The sequence below is a fragment of the Parus major genome, chromosome 2 (assembly GCF_001522545.3).
Source record: "Parus major isolate Abel chromosome 2, Parus_major1.1, whole genome shotgun sequence".
Taxonomy (NCBI): Eukaryota; Metazoa; Chordata; class Aves; order Passeriformes; family Paridae; genus Parus; species Parus major.
This window is the reverse complement of record NC_031769.1, coordinates 53,065,999-53,082,208: the sequence shown is the minus strand read 5'-3', so window position 1 is coordinate 53,082,208 and position 16,210 is coordinate 53,065,999. Positions and strand designations below refer to the sequence as shown.

Genomic DNA, 16,210 nt, shown 5'->3' with positions numbered 1-16,210 from the left:
GGTTAACCAGCATCCTGTGGTGGGATTATGTATTGCATTTAGTATTGATTAGGTTATGACTTGAGACAAATTATGTTTTTAGCTTGTATTTTCAGTAGTTTAGGCTTGTGCCTGCAGTATTTTTCCTTTTAGAGCTTTGCAGGGATTCTCCCAGAAACTTGTTTTGCCATGTATTTCTTCAGCTCCTTTCTGCAAGAGCAATAGAAAAACCCCTAGAACTCTCCTTCCACAGTGCTGTAGAAAAAATACTTAGAAGAAGTCTCTTTTTATTCTGGAACTAAATATAATTTTCCTTCAAACTTATATTCTTGATAAACTCTGTACATAATCCTCATTATGACCTGAACTATCCTCATGTCCTTTAAGCCTTGTCTCCCCAGAGGAGTACAGTATGTGCTAGATGCATCTGACAGAGCTGTATCTGTTCTGTACTGGTAAGCCTTTTGCAGCCAAACAGAATATCTAATAGCTGAATTCTTTGGTTTTGTATTTTTTTAATGTCATCAGGGCAGTATTTTGGGCACCTGTCCTTCAGCAGTTGCCATTTTTCACAACACTGTTAAGAACTTTATTTGCCTTGGGATTTCTACACTTTTGTCAAGATTGGCAGATTCAGAAGTTACTGTGTGTGGCGGGGACAAGACAGACAAACATGATTAGAAAGACAGCACAGACACATAAACTTGTTTCCTTAGGAAATGGAGCTCCAGATTATTGCTTAGGGAATTTACGGTTCTTTAAAATTGCTACCTCTGGATACTCTTACTGGTCATCTTCCTTCCTGTCTTTCTTCAAATCTTCTCTTGAGGTCTTTGGGGGTTTCAGGAAGGAGTGGGACCATGTCAGTCTATACAAAAAATTGGGCCAAATTTTCAGCACTGCAAGGCAGTACATGTGGGAAGAAGTAGACACCACTATACTGCAACTTTTTATAAAGCTTTTGGGTGCCAAGACTACTATCATAAAGTTGTGTTACTCAGATAGCACCATTATGTGGGATTACTCTCAAATATGCAACCAGAGTGACTGACAAATTATTCCCTTTACTCCAGCTGTAATGCAATATTAATTAGGTACAGTTAGTTTTGTGACTGTTTGAAAATGTAAAGAGTTATAGAAATGTTGAGTGGTATTTACACTGACCATATCCAGGATGTTGGTTGATAGAAAATACATTAAGTGTTTTTTAATGCATTTCTTTACATGCAGCTTCAGGTGAGAGAAAGTACTTTGATAAATGTACTTTGCAAAGGATTTTCAGAATTGTGTAGGGGATGCTTTGAATGACTAAGAGTTTGTTTAAAAGTGGTCTCATTTTAAACACCCATCATGGCTATCACAAATATATATTTACACTCTGCCTGTCAAGTCATCTCACAATGCTTCTGTTTTAAATTCCTGCCTTGTGTACAGTTGCACTGTCCTCATACCTCTTCCACAAAAGTCAGAATTGTCCAAAAGAGAAAAGGTGGCTTGTAGATATTTCTAGTATTGATGCTATTTACTGCCCTACCAATTTTGCTGCTTAGTATTTATTGATGATTTATATGTGTGTTTCTATGACATCTCAAACAAGGTTTACATTTTTATTGCCATTTGTAAGTTGGTCCATCCTCTCCAGTGTCAGTTACTGATTCCTACTAATCCTGCCAAAGTTTTCCACCCTCTCAGCTGTGCTGGATGCCAAGTGAACACTTTGTGTGACTGTGCTCTAAGTGGGGGAGGAAGTGGAAGCAGCAGTAAAGAAGGACGAGCAAGACTTTGAATATTATTTCCTTAATTACTTTTTTTCCAATCTATTAAGTGATGTTCTTAAAAGGTAGATCACCTGCTCTAATGTAATGCAAAAAAAAATATATTTTTCCCAGCAATTAAATTAAATTATAGATTCCCAGAAAGTCCCCCAAGTCCCTAAACTTTCAGATCTATGGTAAGAAAAAAATAAAATATAAGAATTTTCCAGTTAAGATGAAGCAGGTTATTAATTCTGGAGATAACTTTGAAGCCTGTGTGCACTACTCATACTAGCAAGAACTTTATAATGAGCTTTTTTGTCTTGTGTACTTTTCTGCTTTGAGTTTCATCAAGGGGAAGGAGCCTGGTGGTGTAGCCAAGCCGTGCTGTGCCGTGTGCTTGGGCACACCATCTTCTCAGTCGGGAGCAAGAGATTGGCAGAAGCCACAGCTGGGACCAATGGGAAGGAGCCCTACACAAAATGCAGTTGCCCTGGTCTACTCCTCATATCATATCACTGCACAAATTTCCAACATCCCTATATTCTCCATAGTAGCCATGAAGCCCCTCTCATGGACTTACTTTGTATTTTTTTCCTTTTCATTGCCTTAGAAATCACTGCTTCTTTCCTTCTGATCTACTTCAGGCCAGTTTCATAACCAGCTGATTGCATGCTCCAAACACTTGACCTGTAGCATATAAGGGATCTGCGTGCAAATGTGTTGGCTCTGGGCCATCATTCTTAACTGTTGATGATATTTCATTGGAATTGCAAAACTGTTGTGTAGCAATACCATGTTATTGAAAGAGGCATACATGTTTGGTTTGTGTGGTGGGTTGACCCTGGCTGCACACCAGCTGCCCACCAAAGCTGCTTTAGCACTCACCTCCTCTGCTGGTCAGGGGAAGGGGTTGAGATAAGGACACAGAAAAATCAGTGTCATGAGCAAAACAAACTCAACTTGGGGAATAATTAATCTGTTTCAAATCAAGTCATGGTAGGATAATGAGAAATAAAACTGTATCTTAAGAACACCTTCTTCCTACCCTTCCCTTCTTCCTGGACTTAACTTCACTCCTGATTCTCTACCTTCTCTCCAACAGTGGTGCAGGGGGTGGGGAATGGGGGGTTGTGAACAGTTCATCACAAATTTCTACTGTTCCTTTCTTCTTTGTGGGAGGGCTTACACTCTTCCCTGCTCTGGTGTGGGACTCTTCTCACAGGATAGGGTCCTCTATGAACTTCTCCAACCTGAGTCCTTCCTGAAAGCTGTAGTTCTTCATGAACTGCTCCAAGCTGGGTCCTTTCCACGGTTTTAAGCCCTTCAAATGGTCTGCTATGGTGTGGATGTCTGGAGGGTCACAGATCCTGCCAGCAAACCTGCTCCGGCATGGGCTCCTCTTTCCACCAGTCCCCAGGTTCCACCAGAAGCCTGCTCCAGTGTGGGTTTCCAATGGGGTCACAGTCTCCTTCAGGCATCCATCTGCTCTGGCTTGGGGTCCTCCAGAGGCTGCAGATTATTCTCTGCTCCACTGTGGACCCCCATGGGCTGCAGGGGCTCAACTGCCTCACCATGGTCTTCACTACAGGCTGCAGGGGAATCTCAGCTCTGATACCTGGACCACTTCCTCCTCCTCTTTCCTCAGTGACCTTGGCATCTGTAGAGCTGTTTCTCTCACACATTATGGATTCTATCTTCTGGTTACTGTTCTGCAGATTTTTCCCCTTCTTAAATATGTAGCCCCTGAGCTACTACCACTTCTCCTGTCTGGCTCGGCCTTGTTCAGCAGTGAGTCTGTCTTGGAGCTGGCTGGCATCGGCTTCATTGGACACAGAAAATTTCTGGCAGCTGCCAGAAGCTGCCCCTGTAGCCAAGACCTTTCAATGCAAATCAAATACTCTTTATTTTCATGTGATTTCTACATCTCTTTAAAATACATTGTATGCTAGGGTAGAACTAACTAACAAGTGGTGCTATGTTTCTCATTGCTCTTTTTTTTTGCACAGGTAGATGATATGTTTCAAGCAGAATGTATACACATCCATTAGCTCAAATTTTCCCTTTTTTCCCCTTGTCCCACTTGAATAATAACAAATAATTGTGACTTTTCTCCTGAGCTTGGCTGTCCCCAGGCCCAATTTTGTGTACATAGTTTGAGAGTTAGATTGCTTCAATATGCTGTAATGTATGCCGTCGAAAATGTGTTATCCAGTGACTGCTGTACAATGCTGCAGGACTGCTATTTGTCAGGACAAAGCAAAGATTATTATCTTTACCACTTTCATATACTACGGTTTGCACATTTAATATTGTTCAAACTCAACTTTAATTTCTGCTCTTTGTAGAATGAAACCGACTTTTTGCTTCTGCAGCCCCAAATCTCAGCAATCCCAAGAGACACATTCCAAAGACTGCTGTGTATTTCACCTGCTCAGGGTGAATGTTCAAAGGCATCTCATTCTTGCAGGATCCTTCCTCTGGACCTGTTTCAGTGGTTTTATCTCATTTTTATCTTTTGCTTTAATGTGTTTGGTATGTCTTTAACTAATAGCATAGTGTCATATAACTTAGAGTGCCATAATGCATAGGCCCCAAAGAAAAAGAATTTATAATGATAACGCTCAGTTCAAGTATTCAAGATGTCTTGGTACAATTATCATTATGGTTGCAACTGATAAAAATTTTGATTAATTGTTTTAGTATTAATTCTTGTAAGTTAAGTGCTATGCACAGCATGTATTTTAGCAATGTGTCAAAACCAAAATAATTATAATAATAATAAAATATTAGCTTAGAATTTAAATGTGATGTACTGGAAGTGTGATCATAGCAAAAAGAGAAAGAGACTCCTTTTAATTTAACAGGACAAAGGTGAATTACAGTTACCACTCGTTCTTTCATTGCTTTTTCCAGGTGACAGTAAATACCCCCTTAACTTCATGCTTGAATGGAGTATAGTGTCCTGCTGACAGCAAGGAGGCACAGGTGACCACCACCTTACACCCTCTCACCAGTCACCCTGCTTCTACCCCAGCAAAGGCCTGTTTTCATCTGCAAGGCTCCTGTAACTCACCCACATGCAAATGCTTTTGACCTTAATTAAAGCAGTTCACCTCTCTCTGCCTCTAGGGATGGTTTCCTCATAAGGCAGTTGTGTTTAATTAGCATTTGCATAGCATTCTGCTGGTTGCTTTCCTGGAGCGTTGTTCAGTAGGAGCGTGGGATTGCTGAAGCCTGACTGGCAAGCTTTGCACCCTCCTAATTGACACAGAAGCCAAGTAGAAGTTACACAAGGAAAGAACAGAGAATCGTTAATGATGGATCATTAGCAAGTAGCTCCTTTGAATGAATGTAGATAACTTTATAACTCTATCAAAGTGAAAAGTAGCGTGATGAATTATGCATCAAACAATAAAAGCTCAAGGAAGACACTGGTTTTATAATTGCTGTGCAATTTTCTAGCATGCTCTAGTTTGTGAGATTAATTTTCTTTGGGAAGCATGAAGCATTCTGTCTGTTGCACACAATGTCAATTTTGGTTTTCTCTCTTTAGAGATTTTATTCTGCTTCTTTCAATACCACTGCAAAAACTCCCAGGCTTTGAAATCCACAATTTTTATGTTAGCAAAAATTTGCACAAGCAAATGAAAAGTCTATAGCTACTAAACCTTTGAGGGCTTGCTGATTTCTTGGTGTAACGAGTTTCCAGATACACCTGAAATAAGACTGCCTTGTATCTTTTCTTTTTAATTGAAATTGCATAATAGCTTTGTAGCTATGATGAATTTCTAGACTAATAAATCTCTAAAGGGCATTTTTACTTTGAAATTATCGTCACAAGCATTTCAGTTGGCACAGAGATCATTCTTGTGGCTTGCACTAGTGCCAGTTCTGCCCTCATAGGGCTCGTACTCACTCCTAAGAAGGGGAATTAGTATAAATATTTCTCAGTGATGTCACCTTTCCCTTTAAAATGTACTGATTTCTCACTGAAGATTTCGTTGGAAAATTGAACTCAGCGTGTTTGAAGTAAATAGAATCAGAGGAACAAGTTAATAGAAAACTTATCCCTGGTGTGAGCTGTTTCTTAGCTCTCATAATGTAGTGGGTGAAAGGGACATGTATTAGTGGGTGAAGGGGGTCTGTGAGAGATCTCATCCATCAGTAAGCCCCAGGGATCAGCTGTGGAATCAACTAGTCTAGAATAAACCTCCTTCCTAAAGACTGGACTGATACAAACTCCACAGCCTCCTTCCATGGCTTGTTTCAGCATTTTGCTACCCCTACCATTATAAAAGTTTATTCTTTCTTTCCTACAGTTTCCTTTGTTGCAATTTAAGTCAAGTATTTCTCATCATAGACATGAACAAGGATTTCTTTCGTCTTTCCAGGAAGTTTGCATGGATTTTGGGGGGATGATTTGGATTTATTTTGGTGGTAGTGGTGAGGTTCTTTTACATTGTTTTAAAACAGTTTTGAAGTTGTTTTTCTCCAGCCTTTCTGTTTAGGTCCATGATCCCACTTGGTTCAATCTGTCATGTTTCCTGTGAAAATTTGAGTTGCTGTCTTGTGGAAGCTCTCAGGTGTTCCAGATGGCTGTGCAGTGGGGGCCCCACACCAGACACTGCTCCAGCTGTGACTTGCCAGCTCTAACTAGAGCAAAAAGATTATTTCATGTGTCCTGCAGGCATCTCTCTTGTTTGTACACCCCTGTATGATGCTTGCCTTTTTCGCAACAGCATGATGTTGTTGACTCATCTTTACTTCGTGATCTAGAATAACCCCAAACTATTCCTGCTTTCCTATTTGTCCCCTGCCCTGTATTTATGTAGTGAAACACAATTCCTTCCCCTTGACAGTACTGAATTTCACCCTCTTTTATCAGACCATTTTTCCAGTGTAGCCAGGTCATTGTGAATGTGCTTCACAGGAAGTTATAGCTTTTGAAGTCTTCAGAAAGCTGAGCAGGTAAGATCTGAGTCCCATCAGCCATCCAGGTAAAAAAAAACTGATAAGTGCTTCATGCTGAACAGATTCCTCTGGAGCTCACTTAAAATGTTCTGTTTTAGAAGTTCCCAAGAAGCAATTCTCTGAATATGATTTCCCTCTCAGTACTGCACATGGCTTTGGGTTTATCTTGACCTTGTTTCTTTAGTCTTCTTCTTTTTATGAAGATAGCAGAGAATTTTCTTTCTGAAAGTCAAATCTTGATTTGGCATCATACTGGTTGAAGGGTGTGCTGGTCTTGTCTGGGGTAGAGACAATTTTCTTTAGAGTCACTGGTATGGGACTCTGTTTCAGATTTGTGCTGACACAGGGTTGATAATATAGAGATTTTTTTAAATTATTGAGGTAAGGCTTTCACAAAGCCATTCCTGCTTCTCATATTGCCACATTGAGAAGACTGGGGGTGCATGGGTGACTGGGAGGAGACATGACCAGGGCAGGTGACTGCAACTGACCAAAGGGACATTCCAGATTGTATGAGCTTAAGCTCAGTATATAAAGTGGGGTAAAGAAGGATGAAGGGCAGGAACTTTTGGAATATTGGCATTTGCCTTCCCAAGTCACTGTTACATGGCCCTGCTCCCCTGGAGGTGGCTGAATACCTGTCTGCCCATGGGAAGTGGAGAATTCCTTTCGTGTGTGTGCAAGGCTTTTACTTTCCTTATTAAAATGTCTTTATCTCAACCTGTAATTTTTCTATCTTTACCTGTTCTGATTGTTCCTCTGATCCCACTGGTGGGGGAGTGAGCAAGTGGCTTTGTGGAGCTTGGCTGCTGGCTGGAGTTAAACCATGATCTGTCATCTCACCTGCCTTGATGTCTGGGTGGTAAAGCTCCCCATCTAGGGCACTTGTCTACCCTTTCCTTTAAACACAGGTGATGACAATTCATCTGGCCAGGTTTACTCATTTACCAGTGTTTCAGAAGACACTGTAACTGTGTACTTTCATCCTCAGTGTCTCCAGAATTATGTCTAAGGAATTAAACTTATATATCTAGATTATTGGTATCTAGATTTAGATGGCTTGTATCTCACCTCCAGCCCTTTTCCTGGTAGAAAGATAAGAGATCATGTACACTATTTGTTCTTAAGAGGTACATGCTTGCTGTTACTCATCTGCTGAGTATTTTCATGGTGATTATTTTTTCCAATATTGAATGGAGCTTGAAGTTAAATGATTTGGTCTGCAATTCCCCAGTTCTAACGCCTTTCCTTTTTAAACTCAGAAACCATACATAGATTCTCCTAGAACCACCTGGGTTGGAAAAGACCTTTAAGATTATCAAGTCCAACCATTACTTCTTCCAAGAGCATACTTGTCACAAATGTACCAAATCAGCTTGAAAAAAAAAAAAAAAAATTCTAGGCACCATTTGTCTTATTTTGTCTTTCTTGGAGGTGGATACTTTACTGTATTAAATATTAGATTACAGTTCATGAAGACTGGCAAAAGATAGTGGTGTGTTTTGGCATCCTGACTGACCTTTGTCAGCATCTCTCCTCAAATGAGTAGTAAATACATGTAGTTAATTTACCAATTCATGCTGTGTTTCACTTCCCTTGCTGGTGAATATTCTGTTTCTTCAGAAATAAAACAAATGCTATTCTGGCTTTTGAAATGTTCTTTGCATTTCTTTGCATTTTGCAGTAAAGATATAATGACATATAACCTTTTTTGTAAATGATTTTAATGATGTAATAAAAGCCATTATTAACAGAGGAATCCTTTTGCCAATAACATCAAAGGTTTTTCAGTTTTGTATTAAAGAAGAGTTTTCAGTTGGTAGTTAAGGAAACTATTGTCCTCTATTTTCTGCCAGAGCAAATAAATGATTACTGATTTTCCTATGGCTACAGATATTTGTATTTTTGATAAAAAATGTAAACCAAGCTGGGAAATACCACTCCTATGCATGTTCAGTGTCACTGCAGGACAATGGAGCACACTGCAGAGGTACTTGAGCTGCTGCCAACTGGAGATGGTGCTACCCATTGTCCATGCACTGCTCTGACATCAGTGAAAATGTGTTAACATGATATTTCATTGTGTCCTTACGCTTGTGCTGTAGAAATGTGGGGATTTCTGCATCACATCCTGAGTGGGCCAGGCATTGCTGTTCAGGTACCAGAGAGTGGAAGACCAGTGACATAATGTGACTCAAAGCACCCTGATATACACTGTGACAAAGGGGAAGATTTTCTTAACATTGGATGACTATCCAGCAATTCTGCATTTGAGTGAACTATTTAAAACTGGCTTATTGGTCTATTATTGCAAACTGGAATCTTTTTGTAGTCTGTAATTTCAGAATACAACATTTCTATGATGAAGACTGCAAACAGAACTGGTATGAAAATGAGGTACTTTAACATAGACAATTCAATATAAATATGGATAGTAATTCTGGAAAATAATTTCCCTTCCACTTGTTTTTTGGGTTTTTTTTTTTTTCAGGACCAGGTGTCAGATACAGTGAATTTTCTGTGTCACATCCAAAACCACCTCCACTTGTTGGACAACACACAGTGGAGATACTGAAGAGCATGCTGGGGTATGAGGATGACGCTATAGAAGAACTGCTTCGCACTGGTGCTGTGGCTCAGCATGAGGTCAGATAAGGAACATTAGCTACATTCCTTCACGCTGAGTTCACATTACTTTGTCCTCTCTTTGCTCCCTTCAGTTTCCCTAATGGGACTCAAACAGAAGACATAATTTAATTCCTAATTTTCTTCCACGTGTGTTTGTATGATTTTAACACTGATGTATCAAATAAACAATCTCATTCTGTCTGAGTGAAAGATTTTCTTGGGGGGGTTGGGAATAAATGTAATTATGCAGTCCTATGTGACTACTCATTCTCTACTTCACATGGAAAATGGAATCCTTATCATAATTACAGTAATTGCCTAAACATTTGTCCCCAGAAAGACATGATGTTAGTGAAAAGAAGCAGAACCTTGAAAATCTGTATACTAGACTCTCCACTCACAGAGAGCTGCTTTGTATTTTGATAGAAAGTAATTTATTTTCAAATTGGTAGTTGATCTGATTGATTTTGAACTGAATTATCCATCCTGAAAGCTCTGTTTATCTCTATTTTAGATCAACAGTAACTACTGAAAAATTTATTCCTATTCCCTGGAATTCCAAAGTACTAATATGTCTTTATATTACATTGCATAGTCATGACAATCTCAACATGTTAGCAGAAAGAAGCCAAAATTGGCACAGTTCTTCAGTTATCAAAAATACCTTTTCTGAGACCAGCTGAGAGACAAACTGTGGCTGAATAGTCTTCTGTAATTTTATTCAGAAAGACCCAGGGTACTCTTCATTTAACACTGGTTCACAGAAAACCACATGCTGAATGTCAAATACCAAAAATTGCCAGACGGCTCCGTCTGGTTCTGTAGCTAGGTGCTGATCCCTGTCTCAAACTCTAGTTACCATCCAAACCACCTTCATTATGGAGAAAGCACAGGTTGAAATCTGCACCATACTTTTGACTCAATTCAACCCCCATTGTAAAACGTGGTGAGAGGTGACAGATCTTCCTCAAACTTCACCATATTCTTCATTAGGATCACTCTTGAGAGTAAGGAACCATGTAGAGGAAGAAGGTGGAAGAATTTGATCCATGAGAAATAGTAAGGAAAAGATTAAAGGAGAGCCATTTATTCTCTATAAACCCGTCTGGCAGTTCTTCACTCACAGGAGACATCCCAGGCTCCTCTGTGACAGTATATAATTTACAGCTAAAGTAAACTCAGTGTACGGCAAGGGTTTAACCTTTGTTGTGCTTGCACTGGGAGCGAGGCAAAACCTTTCTAGTCTTAGAACTTAATAAAACTAAAATCAACACTCAACACACAATGTCCATGTTTCTTTCAAAGTATCAGAAACAGGCCTGGCATTACAACTGGCATGTCACTTTGTTCCCACTCTAACAAACAAGATCCTCTGTGTTACATTTGAACTTCACAACTCTGAATTACCTTCTGGGGGAAGAAAAGAGGTTATTACATAATCAAATTGCAGTGGAACCCCACTGTGGTTGCTCATTTTTGAATCCCAGTGTTTTGGTCCATTTTTTTGCTTGTTTTCTCTGGTTTTTGTGTTCTTCTAATTTTTTTTCTGCACTGCATTCCTGGCACCAAACACCATACTCTATCCATGTGCTAAAGACATCATGAGATCCTGGAAGAGTGACTTCTAAAATAAATATAGAAGTAAGTCTGAACTGAGAATTGGGACACCATAGGGGAAGAACTGAAACTGAATTGGAAGGGGTTTTGATATAGTCCACCTTCCTTTTAATCTAAGGGGAACATCCCCTTTTTAATGAGAAAAGCAGAAATTTGAATTCCGCTTCATATAAAATGGATAATCTGATATTGAACTAAGCCTTGTTTACTAATGCAAAACACTGTCAGATAACACTCAGAAATAAATTTTCTGGGTTTACTTCCCACAGGGTTCTTTTTTCCACATTTCTAAGAATCGCATACACAAGGTACAATAAAATATTGCTCAGTTTTGTTAAAGGATTTCTAAAAAAAAATCAGGTTTTTTTTTCCTGTGCTTTTCCAAGCAACGGAAATAGCTAATCACCACATCCTTAGCTACAGTAAATTGGCAAAGCTGCTGTGACTTTAACATAGTAATGCTGGTTTAAATAAGCTGAATATTGGGCTTTAAATTCCATAAAGTATTTTGTGCAGAGTTCACACGCAAACAGTATTTCCCTTTCTTTTTCTTTTTTCATTAGTGTTGCTCCTTTCCAGTTTGCTGTGTTGACAGTCAAATGCCTAAAGGGATAATCAGAGACATTATTTTGTCTCACCTCCAGCAGTTACTGCAACAGGAGGAATCCAGATACCATTTCTCAGTGTTTAAGTCAAACACTCACACACAGACTGATGCTTACTCTTCAGAAATAAATGGAAGCCTTTAAATAGGTGGAAGCTAGAATGTCCTTTAGCTTCCAGCATCTGATTATGAAGTTTTACCCTTTCATAAGGTTTAGTCTTTTGGTTTTGGATGATTTGGAAGACATTTAAATAATTAACATGATAATATTTAAGCTTTTTAAAGCATATTTCCTTTAAAAATGAACAAATAAATGCAGAAGAAAATTTAAAAATAAATTTGCTGCACTCTTCCCAAGAATCTTCATGGATAAGTGTCAGTTGCATGAACAGAGCTCAGTTGCATTTTGACAATATTGTAATTTCAAAATGGTTTTCTCTTGTACCTCAAAACTTGGAATCAGACATCACATGGGATTCTGGAACTCATAAACTGAGATCCCTCCACTTTCAAGGAAGAAATGTAGTTTGTGATGACTATACACAGCTGCCTCTAGCAAGGAATGTTTGTTTTTCTCTGCTTAAATTGGAAAATAGTCTTCTGGTGCTGCCATGATGTGAGAGTGTGTATGGTATTTGCTTTAATTGACTTGATTTATACATCACTGTATTAAAAAAAAAAAAAATGAAGAAAAAGCCCCCAATAACAAGAGTGATACGGGACACATCTGTTGTCTAGTTACAAACTGAACCCACTTATACTGTGTTTGTCAGGAAGCTTTAGCTATCATTAGAAAAGGAGCTTTCCATTTTGGCATGGTCCATGGCCACTTTGGCTTTGTTCTTTGTAGTGGGAGATCCCATTGTTCTTCTATTATCTTCACTATTAAAAGTGTTTCCTCAGCCCTCCTCATATAACTGTCTTCCTTTCTTTTCCATGCAAGCTAGTAAAGCTCTAGACCAAGTATAAATCACCCAGAAAACTGCAAAACTGGTCAGGCAGAGTTGGGAGGATTTTGCATAGCCTGAGGATCTCACTGAGGGATATTTTAATGCATCAACAGAAAAGTACAATCAAATAACAGTCAAACAGAAAGTAATGGATTTTTCTTGCTCCTGCATGGATCTTGTTCCTGGTAACTCTCCCCCAGAACCTTCCCATGCACTTGGGAAGTCCTCCCATGCTTGTCTGCAATGGATGCCCTGGAACAGACATGCAAAAGTAGGTATTTTTTGATTAGTGGCCAGGAGGAACAATCTGCTAACTATCAGAAGCTCACCAGGCTCAGCAGTGATCCAGCTAATGTGCAAAGGCCAGTGAAGCCATATTGATATGAAGAATGGTCTGTTAAAGAGAATCACTTTAGTGCAATGAAGGGAAATGCTCTTTTTCTTCTCAGGTATATAAAATAAAAATGTTATTTTTAAATTTGTATATATTTTAATACATTTAAAAATATTAAAAAAAAAAAAACAAAGCAGAGAAAGGGAAAATATCCTTACCCTTGGCTTGTATACAAAATATGAAAATACTTTTTTTTTAAGTTCATTGAAATAGATTGATGCCTGATGATATTAATCAGAGTTTCGGTCTTGCTTCTTCAGAGATTAAAGCTTGTCCCAAACATGTCTAGTGACAGTAATGTGTTGAGGCTAAAATAGCAGTCAGAAATAGTTCTTCCAGGGAGTGTATATGTGTACTCAAAAACTGAGGAGAGCATTTTTGTTGAATTGCCATATAGCTCTGCCACTCACAGAGCACTGTAAATCCTCAGCCCTGGTAATCCTGGAGATAAAAGGCAGCTAGGCATCTCTGTGGTTAAAATGGCCTTGATTTCTTTTACTATCTAGATGACAAGGCACAGTTAATCCTTTGACCTTTCTAACATTATAGCACTGTACTAAAATGTATTTATTTTCCCCAAACATATTAAAATGTATTTAATTTCCAAAAGAAAGAGGAAAGGTAAAGTACTTTCTGAGTTCAGGAATGCTGGCACAGCTGCTCGCATTTCATGTCAGTGACATTAAACAGTGCCAGATACAGTACTTTTCTTAACTGCTTGTACATTGAGTTTAATGTGACCTGATGAAATGCTAAAGATTATTAGCTGGTGAAAAAAAACCAACCAACCTTGGAGCAGTTCCTGTAGGATCAAGTAACTTCCCTACACAGAAGCCTTCGTGATACTGGCCAATGTGATAAAAATACAGTGATAAACCTTTTTAAAGCTGACAACCAATCAATTCAATTATTGTATGTTTCTGTTGTGACTGGAATTTGGAACTGACATGAGAAAAATGCCTAGGATCACATATGGCAAGGGCCCATGAAACTTCTGAAAGATCTATTTTTTGGCTCAGACCGTGTGAAACAATAAAGGGGTACCCAGTAAAGGGTTAAGGTGAAGAAAAGCTGTTGATTTTCAAATTTTTTTCTATTCTCTAGAGCTACAAATGAATTAGTAAGTACCAATTAGTCCTTTCTTATTAAGAAATTCTTAAAAATCTTAGTGTGAAGAGTATACTAAATTGCCTCAATATGATTTAATTTACAGTGAGCAGTGTCACACTGCTTATTTACAAGGTACTCAGGGAAGCAGACTGGAGAGGAGCTCACTTCACTGCAATTGCTTCTGTGTGTCAGCTCTTTGAATATTTGTCTAACATCTACCCCAAACTAGCCAAAAGACCTTTTAAGTATAAAAAGAAATTTGAAGATGTGTAACCTGGTAGAGGAATGCATATGTAGCCCCCATTTCTTGGAGATCCATATTAGGAGAAGGTAAAGTTTCACATTAAAAATTTATGTATAAAAAGAGCAGTATGTACATTTCTCACTGGGTCTCTCTTCTTGACTAAAGCAAACATGTGAGAAAAGTAACAGTTCTCTGATAATATTTTTTTGGTCTTTTCATTAAAACCTTCTCTTTCCCAAAGCCAACAATAAGGACTTTTAGCAGAAAGACAGAAGTACTGATTCAAGAAAGGCACTGCAGAGTTTTCTGCAAGTTGCAATTGAAGTGTCTCATGCCCCTATCATCTTCAGGCCAGGTGGCCTTAAACACCAGTGATTTATGGCTTGTGTTTATCCTGTGAGTATGCGGTGCTGCTTATACAGTGCAGTCAGAGTAAAACCAGGGAAATACAGTTCAGTCAGAGAAAAATGGGATAATGAAGCAGTCCCTCTACAAACCTCTTCAGGTGTTATTAGGGTACCATTTTTCCAAATTCTTCATGAACAAACCACATCGTCCAACTGCCTGTACTCTGAGGCAGTTCTGCCCACTCGTATCATGTCCGCTCTACTAAACTCTCCATGCGTGTTTGTTGGGGAACAGGTTGAGATAGAGAAAGAGCCTTAGGAATAACCAGGATAAAAGAGAGAAAACACTGCTTGAGACTTAGTTGCATCCATGTTGATGGAAAGCTCCAGATTCTGTAGTGTGGTAGTAGGGCTGATGGCCTTGATTTCAGCCCAAGTCTCCGTGTGCCTCTGTTAGAACAGTTCTGATTGTAACAGGTCTGACAAAAGTTTACATTACCAAACTGAATCACAACAGATCCTGGTTGCAAAACAATATGAACTACCTGAAGTTTGTCTGAAGACCTGCTGAGGCCTGTTACTTCTAGTCAATGATGTTAAATTTGTAGAAGTATTAATTTGTTAACAAATTTGCAATTGTTAATTCTTTTGAAGAGTCTGTCCTGCTAGCTGACTCATTTTGTGTGGTTTTATGGACTTGATTTCTTCAAATTGCCTCCTAATGCACTGGTTGTCCTCTCTCCTTTGCATTTACAGCTACATTTGTGAAGTTTTAGAGCACAAATTTCCAAAGCATTGTACCTCTAATCATTGAATTCATTCTCCTAAAGCATGAAAACTGTTTGAATACATTACAGATCTATTTTGTGACATAAATGTTGGACAATTAAAAACCTAATCCACTGTCCTTTAAAGGCAATGAAGGGGTATTCACATTGATTTCAGTAGGGCTGGAGCCTGAACCTCAGTACCATGAATTTGTGCATTCCAGGTACACAAAGCCTTATTGCTTTAAGTTCCTATGGTAAAAGCTCTCAGCCTTTTCTGTGCTCTCATTCAGACGCCTTAAATCATTCGGGTTTTCATTCCTTTGGTAGGATCATTGTACTTCCACTTTAAATTATGATATAAAATTGATGTGTTTCTTGCATCAAATGCCACACAAGGCTTTATATGGTATTTGTACTTGTCTTAATGACCATGCTATTAGCAATGTTAGTGACATCAGCAGAATACTCATTTACTGAACTGTGTTTGGAGAAGAGAGGAATTCTGACCTTTTTTGTGTAGCTTTTTGTGAGAACTGTTGACTTTTGCCAGCCTTGAACACTCAAAAAACTCCAGAATCAGACTCTAAAATAATCAAGAACAGTTTGAAAATTTTGAAGAGAATATTATGATAGAACAATGTACCTAGATGTAATCTGAAAAGAAGCTATAGCAAGATTTTTGATAAAGAGCTGGTAACATCTCTTGGTACATATTTGTCCATGGAACAAAATGCAGGTCATTGCTGGCTTCCTTGCAGGCCTGGAATTTGTCCAGCTTGGTTCTCTTAGCTTTAGGGAGCTGATATTTTTAGAAATTATTTCTAGGAAAACATTGGAAT

At 38.7% G+C, this 16,210-nt stretch overlaps 1 protein-coding gene across 5 annotated transcripts in view; it reads left to right on the top strand.

The window, feature by feature from the left end:
* SUGCT (succinyl-CoA:glutarate-CoA transferase) overlaps positions 1 to 9,539 on the top strand; it is a 317,087-nt gene extending 307,548 nt beyond the window's left edge. For 4 of the 5 annotated variants that reach the window (XR_001519311.2, XM_015617376.2, XM_019005576.2 and 1 more), the window contains one exon: positions 9,199 to 9,539. Coding sequence is in view for 3 of the 5 variants with exons in the window: in XM_015617376.2 (XP_015472862.1) it covers positions 9,199 to 9,362 (164 nt within the window). In the remaining 2 variants the exon portion in view is untranslated. The remainder of the gene's footprint in view (positions 1 to 9,198) is intronic. The other variant, XR_001519310.1, reaches the window with a different exon arrangement.
* The last annotated feature ends 6,671 nt before the right edge of the window (positions 9,540 to 16,210 follow it).